General features: G+C 38.0%; 1 protein-coding gene and 1 pseudogene across 1 annotated transcript in view; both read right to left on the bottom strand.

The window, feature by feature from the left end:
* Positions 1-1,804: 1,804 nt before the first annotated feature.
* Positions 1,805-3,604, bottom strand: LOC148955931 (AMP deaminase 2 pseudogene; annotated as a pseudogene).
* Positions 3,605-6,915: 3,311 nt separating this feature from the next.
* The window catches only part of LOC148955930 (AMP deaminase 1-like), a 56,266-nt gene continuing 53,974 nt past the window's right edge, over positions 6,916-9,207 (bottom strand). The window contains 3 exon segments of the mRNA XM_089102182.1: positions 6,916-7,173; positions 7,176-8,404; positions 8,407-8,815. Of these exon segments, the coding sequence (XP_088958308.1) occupies positions 6,916-7,173; positions 7,176-8,404; positions 8,407-8,815 (1,896 nt within the window).

The following is a 9,207-nucleotide window of genomic DNA, read 5'->3' as shown; positions in this document are numbered from 1 at the left end:
AAGACCAAGACAAAACTACAGCCTGAAAATAAGGTTGTTCTACATCTTGAATTAGCTGATGTTGTTGGTAAGCAAATGCGCTCATTAGAAACTGCGTTTCGCTTTGATTTAAAGTCGTTTTGTAATACGGTAATCTCGTTTTTCTTATGGAATTTTACTATGGCGCTCTTGCAGATACCGCCTTTTGTTGACGCAAAAGTAGGTTAAAAGGCGATATCTGCATTCATCTCGAGAACGAAAAAGAATTTTGTAGTTTTTCCTTAACAAACAAATTTGTCTTGCTCTGAAACCTAGATTTGATGTATTTTTTTGCAAAACAGATATGTCCTATCATGTTTTCTAAGGCTTCAAACTTTTTTTTTTCGTTCTCCTGTAAAATCGAGTTTATGTCAGATATCGCCTTTTGATTGACGGCAGCTGCAGTTGTTCAATAGCTCAATTTCAAGGAAATTAATTGGGTTAAATATAAAAAAGAACCGTATTGACAAAAACCATTTATGATGAAATGTATCGATCCTTTATGTAATCTCTTACTAGGTTGCTAGCTACCGCTGCAACCCGGATTATATGAACATTTCTTGGTGTAGTGGTTAGTACTTAGGACTTAATACTGAATCGTGAGATCTGAGTTCAAATCTCGATAGAGCCTTTCTATAACTTGGATAGAAAAATTAACTGTCAGGGAAATTTGTGCTGCACTATCATTGTACTTAGGACTTAGAATCCTGCGATCTGAGTTCAAATCTCGGTAAAACCTTTTTATAACTTGGTTAGAAATTTACTGTCCGGAAAATTTGTGCTGCACTATCATTTCCTAAGATAAGTATGTGCTTAAATAATTCAGCTATCAGTAAAACCATGATACCGATTATACTTACAGAATTCCCATCTAAGATATCTATCCTCTATGTAATATTGCATTCACTTATTACGTCATATATGGTTATAACCTATATACGATTATAATGTAATTCATCAAGCTTGTACATGAAAATCTAGTCTTTTTGTTAAAATTGCTTCTATTAAAAAAAAAAAAATTATCTTTAATTACAAAAGAAACTAGATGTAGCAATTTCCTTTAAAATGAACCATTATACAGCTCTCTATGATTTTCCAGTGCCCAGCTAGCTGAGGAGACAAATAAAACGGAAAGATAAAAAGGTGCCGTAGGAGGAAAATATCGTGGTTAAAGTCAATTTTCTTGATTTTCAAGCCAATATATTTTACTTATTATTCAAGCCAAGGGACGGTAAGTTTGCTATATAGAGGTTTTGGACAAGGCGGTTTTGATCTTAATCTTTTTTCAGGAGTTATGGGTTGCTTTAGTTTTTACTATGGGGCGTGATCTTCTCTTACTAGGCTGCTGCTACCGCCGCAACCCGGAAATACCACGAAAAGAATTTCTTGAATCTGAGAGGGAGAATCCAGAAAAAAATATTGTGGGACAATACCCCCTCCCCCCCAAGCGAAGCTACTGCTTTATATTGATGTAAAAAGTTTTTTTCAAAGCGTGTAATTCAACTTTTGGTTAATATGGATTGTGGTTTGCCTCAGAAGTTCACCAATATACTTCTAATTACTTTTCATCCCCAACAAAGAAATGAGTATGATTTTTTGCACTAAATCTAGGAAACCTGCCGATGTGACTGCGCGAGCAATGTCCAGACACATCATCAAACTTATGATTACTAACGTATTATTAGTTGCTGTAGCGCAGTGGCTAGTGAGCTCTCCTCCTGAGAAGGAAGATAGAAGTTCGAGTCGCTCTACAGTAACAATGTAGTATTTAGTATTACCATCTTCATTAACGTCCACCAAATTGTAAAAATATTTCACAAAGTTCTTCTAACAACGTTTCATGTCGAAACTTCATGCGAACTTTTGGGACGTTGGTTTTCTTTTTATCGTTCCCTTGGATACCTTCTTCCTGGTAATTCAAACCAAGCCAGTCTTTTTTCATTTCATGCGAGAATCCACTCATTATAACTGAATTTCTGGCGAGTTCTGCCAAGTCTGGCCCATTGAGTTTCCACATTTGAGTGGCAATTGAGTATTCTTCCATTAAAGGTTCTTTCGTCTGATGAAATAGCAGGGGATCATCAGTAGAGAGGCTTATCTTTAAGCCTCTATTCAAGAACTTCCTTAGTGGATTTCTGGAATAGTTCAAAAACAGCAGATTGTTTGATATAGGTGACATCGCTATCCCAATTTGACTGAGATAAAATGCATATTGAAGACTAGGGGCCTTCTCCAGCATAATAGCGTGAGAGATGTTTTCTCCCAGGAGAAAACCGACCGCCAAGTGTTTAACTGACCCAGCTTCTCCGCAATGAGGACGGAACGTAAAAGTATTCAGGCCATGGTCTTTCCTGGCTTGATTCAGGACACAAAGGTTTGCATACGTGTAGAATGCATAGTACCAGTAGGGTGGGTTTTCTGTTGAAGTCCACTCTTGTGGAAATATGATTTCAAAGCCAAAATTATCTTGTTCTAGCTTCGATTCATCGTCAACAGAATCAAAACCAACAACATTCTGTAAGAAACGATGTAGTTCTGGGTGAGTTGATGGATTGTAGGTGACTTCAAATAATGGTGTAAACAAATTATTTAAAATTGATTGAAAGTTTTCAACAGTGTCATTTGATCTAAGAAGATTATACACTCTTGGTGTTTGCACAAAAAAAACTACATTTTCTCAATAGACATCCCATTTAGTCACCCAACGCGCCAGCTTGTCCCATTCTTCAACTGATTTCCCAGTTACGGATATCCACATCTCAGCGCTCTGATATTTATATTCTTCTAAGTCATTCATGACTTCCTTTATAATGCAAGCGAAATATTCGCCTTGCATATAGTTCTCCGTTTTGAGAAATATTTCTCGTAGCCTGCTACTACCAAACGGGTTGAACTTCTTGTTGAATTTTTTGAAACACTGGAAAGTATTTCTATCACAGTGCATATCCAAGGAATCGACAGTCAAATATGGGTAAGTTAAGTTCAACTCGTCAAATACATCTTTCAATGTTTTACAATTACCATCTTCATCAACCTCCACCACCCGATCGCCTTCATCATGCAATTTCTTTTGCACAAAACTAAGAAAATGCTTGGGATTCATGCATGCAGCTGCATGGACATGCGTATCCACCTTTCGTGTCTTATAAAAGTCTAAATATGGGATATTTTTCTGCTCTGAAAGTTCTTGCTGCTCGTTCAGCATTTCATGCATGTCAAACTTGTGATCCAAGGCATTTAAACGATTACAGCTGAAGTTATTCAAATGTTGATTATCAATCATGGTATAAATAAACTGCAGATCCTTCCTGAAGGTTTCCAAGTTTGAAGGGCCGTTGATAGGGTAGTCTTCTTCATTCGTGAGTTCTTGAAGAGCTGCACTTTTTAATATGTTGAGTTTTGCAGCTTTGTGTGTAGTTTCAGTTATCCTCTTGGTGAGTATTTTTTCTTTAACACAATCTAACAACCTGCCAGCCAGTTTGGGAGTCGGCTGATTTGCCATCTGCATGTAGCGATGCCGCAAACCCAGCGCTTGCACCAAGAGATATGAAGATGCTCTGAACTCTTCTCCAAAAATGCCCTTCATTAAACGAGCTTTAATTATATATTCATATATGTGTATTAATATATTATATATTCATATATGTGTATGAATATATTATATATTCATACACACGCACACGTCGTCACACACACACACTTCGTCACACACACACACACGTCGTCACACACACACACACAGACACGTCGTCACACACAAACACGTCGTCACACACACACACACACGTCGTCACACACTCACACACACGTCGTCACACACACACACACGTCGTCACACACTCACACACAAGTCGTCATACATACACACGTCAGCACACACACACATACGTCGTGACACACACACACGTCGTGACACACACACAAACACGTCGTCACACACACAAACACGTCGTCACACACACACACACGTCGTCACATACACACACACGTCGTCACACACACACACACACACGTCGTCACATACACACACACACACACGTCGTCACACACACACACACACACACACGTCGTCACATACACACACACACGTCGTCACATACACACACACACACACACACGTTGTCACATACACACACACACACACGTCGTCACGATGGCATTCATTATTTATCTAGTAGGGTTTCAGAAAAGGTAGTTCTAATGATGTACTTTTGTTTTGATCTGACTCTATTTTTAGGAGTTTTGTTATATTTCTTAGCATGGGACTGATCGTCTCTTACTAGGTTGCTAGCTACTGCTGCAACCCAAATACACATGTATATTTATTTATGAGAGGCAGCCTGGCCGAGTGGTCCAAGACACTGGTGTTAGCCACCAGTCTCTTCGGAGGCGTGGGTTCAAATCTTACCGCTGGTATACGATTATGTTTGAAAAACTGCAGTGTGAAAAGACATCAAAAATGCAGTTTTTGGTGGAAAAATTTATTCTCTTTTAGAAATAATTTATTTTAGTTACTATAGATTTTTAACCCAATTAATTTACTTTAAAATGAGCCATTGAACAACTATATACGATGTTCCAGTGCCAAGCTATCTCTGGATACAAAAGAAAAAAAATATCCCGTTTAGGCAGAATGTTGTAGTAGCTGCCACTTTTCTTGATTTTCAAGCCAATATATTTCCCTTGCTGTTCAAGCCAAGGGACAGAAAGTTTACTATACAGGGGTTTCGGACAAGGCGGTTAATTTTTTCTCCGATGAGTGTCTAGTCAAAAGTTGTGCAATCTTCTAGATTTTTCCAAATCTCTTGGGAAGGAAGTTCTACCTCTTAAGGTGACGCTTAATGAAGTGATTGCTGGTAGCAGCGCCGCTGGGTAAGCCCATCTCTACTATTCATATCTATCTCTTTCATTTGACATTTAAGATCAATTGCTACTTTTGGCAAGGGATATTAAATTGGTGAGCACGTATACATTTATTGGGAAGGGATATGTTTAAAAAAATAAATAGAGTCTAAAGCAGGCAAAATGTCTGAAAGACGAACGCGGATCAAATAACAAACAAATCAGTCTTAAACATGATTTATGGGTAAAAGCTAGTTTTGGCTTCGTATATTTGCAAATATATAGCATCTCACAACCGTGTCCACCATGAATCTTGTTTGACTGTACTCCGAAGATATGTACATACCAATTTGTACGGTTTAGGTCTGTAATTCATATTTAATAATAAAAAATTTTCATATTGTTTTTTTTTAAATCTAAAGTAATTTTAGATAAGTAGATTAATTTTTTAGTGGATTGTTAATTTTCCTTTTCCCTTTTAATGACTTTTCGAGTGCGAGCTATCTAATCGTCCTGTTTTTGAAATTAACGATTCATATGGTCCTGTTTTTTAATTAAGTAATAAGCCCCAAACTATACACAACAATAGTTAATCGATCTTAGGCGGTTATGCGGTCAAGAGTTATTCATACTTACTGTCATATTTAATACTCGTTTTCCTAACCGTAGCTTCAGTTTGGAAAAAGGCGATATTCGCCAGGGGTGTAGATTCCAACTCTTAGAACACCCCCTCCTTTAAACCATTATGTAAATGCTAAACAAAAAAAAAATTCAATGAGGGGGTTATTTTAATTGTATGTCTAATTTCCACAAATAACACACCTACTTCATTTAGACAATTAATCCGTGAGGGATCTACTTCTTTTAAAACGATAAATCTTAATACAAAAAATTTAAATAAGCGTTTGCATTGTATTTTTTTTCTCCAATCAGTTGAGTTTTCGACTCCTCAAAGATGGATTTTAACGATATATAAACTGATTAAAAATGATATTGAACTGTCTTCCAATCCTGGTGCGCTATCTTCATTTATAATTAATGATTTTTCTCAATAATGAGATATCACGTACCAGCCTTGGAATCAAGTTTCAAAGATTGTTGTGTCCTCTGTTTACTATTCATTTAGTTTTAGTCTTCTTCTTTATAATTGAAGTTTCAAATAGTAAATGGTGACGACTTTACATTTCTGATGGTTGTTTTATATACTGCTTGTCACTTTTTTAAACTGTAGTAAGTTTTTTGTTTCTTACTAATAGTCTGTATTTAAAAAACGATTTGGCAACCTATCCGTTCTTGTCCAAAAATCAAAAGCTAAAAAAGGAAGAAAAATATTGAAGGTTTTCAAGGTCCGTTTTGAAATTCTCGAAAATTTCTTTTCGTAACTGCTGCTACTACTACTAAAAACTCACTGCAAAATCACACCGTCTGAGGACAAAGCAACTACGCACACTCCTCCTCCATTCCAATCTATTCATAGTTTCTCTCTTTACACCCTCCGAACAAGTTCCCACTTCCCTTAAATCTTTCCTTATGACGTCCTCCCGCTCCATTTGAGGACGACCTGATTTTTGTTTGGTGTTAGACGATTGCACGACAGACAATGTTTGGCAATCTGTCATCCTTCATCCGCAAAGCGTGTTCTACCCATCTTGTCCTTTCTACTAGGTTGCAGCTATTTTGATAGCAATGATTTAAGGTTATATGCTTGTCTTTCGACAGAGATTGCTCCAAGTTCATCCAAATTGTTGGAGTGAACGCTGCAGCCGTGAGAATTTTATAATGGATAAGTTTTTGTGGGGTGGGCCCAACTGGATCGCGGCCCAGGTCTCAAAGACACTTTGCCTCCTTACCTCAGGCGGATGAGCTCGATTGGTCCAACCTCGATTCGTTTTGGTTTCAAAATGGAACCAGCCAATCTGTTTTCGTGTTACAGATAAACACCGCGCCGTAGCAAACATCTGATTTCTGCCATAAAACAACAATTTTTACCCAGCTAGTGCCAAAATTCTATCGAGCGCACAGTTTCCAGATAGCCAATAGACGTAGAACTGTCGACTATTGACGATTTTCTTCGTCAATAAATTCTAAAAATATTTCACAAAGTTCTTCTAACAACTTTTCATGTCGAAACTTCATGCGAACATTTGGAACGTTGGTTTTCTTTTTATCGTTCCCTTGGATACCTTCTTCCTGGTAATTCAAACCAAGCCAGTCTTTTTTCATTTCATGCGAGAATCCACTCATTATAACTGAATTTCTGGCGAGTTCTGCCAAGTCTGGCCCATTGAGTTTCCACATTTGAGTAGCAATTGATGATATTCTTCCATTAAAGGTTCTTTCGTCTGATGAAATAGCACGGGATCATCAGTAGAGAGGCTTATCTTTAAGCCTCTATTCAAGAACTTCCTTAGTGGATTTCTGGAATAGTTCAAAAACAGCAGATTGTTTGTTATAGGTGACATCGCTATCCCAATTTGACTGAGATAAAATGCATATTGAAGACTAGGGGCCTTCTCCAGCATAATACCGTGAGAGATGTTTTCTCCCAGGAGAAAACCGACCGCCAAGTGTTTAACTGACCCAGCTTCTCCGCAATGAGGACGGAACGTAAAAGTATTCAGGCCATGGTCTTTCCTGGCTTGATTCAGGACACAAAGGTTTGCATACGTGTAGAATGCATAGTACCAGTAGGGTGGGTTTTCTGTTGAAGTCCACTCTTGTGGAGTTATGATTTCACAGCCAAAATTATCTTGTTCTAGCTTCGATTCATCGTCAACAGAATCAAAACCAACAACATTCTGTAAGAAACGATGTAGTTCTGGGTAGGTTGATGGATTGTAGGTGGCTTCAAACAATGGTGTAAACAAATTATTTAGAATTGATTGAAAGTTTTCAACAGTGTCATTTGATCTAAGAAGATTATACACTCTTGGTGTTTGCACCAAAAAAACTACATTTTTTGAATAGACATCCCATTTAGTCACCCAACGCGCCAGCTTGTCCCATTCTTCAACTGATTTCCCAGTTACGGATATCCGCATCTCAGCGCTCTGATATTTAGATTCTTCTAAGTCATTCATGACTTCCTTTATAATGCAAGTGAAATATTCGCCTTGCATGTAGTTGTCCGTTTTGAGAAATATTTCTCGTAGACTGCTACTACCAAACGGGTTGAACTTCTTGTTGAATTTTTCGAAACACTGGAAAGTATTTCTATCACAGTGCATATCCAAGGATTCGACAGTCAAATATGGGTAAGTTAAGTTCAACTCGTCAAATACATCTTTCAATGTTTTACAATTACCATCTTCATCAACCTCCACCACCCGATCGCCTTCATCATGCAATTTCTTTTGCACAAAACTAAGAAAATGCTTGGGATTCATGCATGCAGCTGCATGGACATGCGTATCCGACTTTCGTGTCTTATAAAAGTCTAAATATGGGATATTTTTCTGCTCTGAAAGTTCTTGCTGCTCGTTCAGCAATTCATGCATGTCAAACTTGTGATCCAAGGCATTTAAACGATTACAGCTGAAGTTATTAAATGTTGATTATCAATCATGGTATAAATAAACTGCAGATCCAACCTGAAGGTTTCCAAGTTTGAAGGGCCGTTGATAGGGTAGTCTTCTTCATTCGTGAGTTCTTGAAGAGCTGCACTTTTTAATATGTTGAGTTTTGCAGCTTTGTGTGTAGTTTCAGTTGTCCTCTTGGTGAGTATTTTGTCTTTAACACAATCTAACAACCTGCCAGCCAGTTTGGGAGTCGGCTGATTTGCCATCTGCATGTAGCGATGCCGCAAACCCAGCGCTTGCACCAAGAGATATGAAGATGCTCTGAACTCTTCTCCAAAAATGCCCTTCATTAAACGAGCTTTACTTATATATTCCAAGTGAGTTTTTCGTGAACTAACTGTAATACCGAAAATGTCCTCATGATAACGGCCGTTTTCCTAAAACAATAAACGATTAATTAGTAATAAAAAGCAACTCAATACTATATCATCAAAAAGTAGATATTATTTCCCTTCCTTTTCCCTGACTATACAATAGTTGAACCTACTGAAGGGTGACAGGTGGCACGTCATCACACACAAACACACACACACACACACACACACACACACACACACACACACACACACACACACACACACACACACACACACACACACACACACACACACACACACACACACACACACACACACACACACACACACACACACACACACACACACACACACACACACACACACACACACACACACACACACACACACACACACACACACACACACACACACACACACACACACACACACACACACTTCGTCACAGAGGA

The sequence above is a fragment of the Artemia sp. Qi Xiang Cuo genome, chromosome 1, assembly GCF_049724085.1.
Source record: "Artemia sp. Qi Xiang Cuo chromosome 1, ASM4972408v1, whole genome shotgun sequence".
Taxonomy (NCBI): domain Eukaryota; kingdom Metazoa; phylum Arthropoda; class Branchiopoda; order Anostraca; family Artemiidae; genus Artemia; species Artemia sp. Qi Xiang Cuo.
The sequence above is the reverse complement of the archived record's forward strand: the minus strand, read 5'-3'. Positions and strand labels throughout refer to the sequence as shown.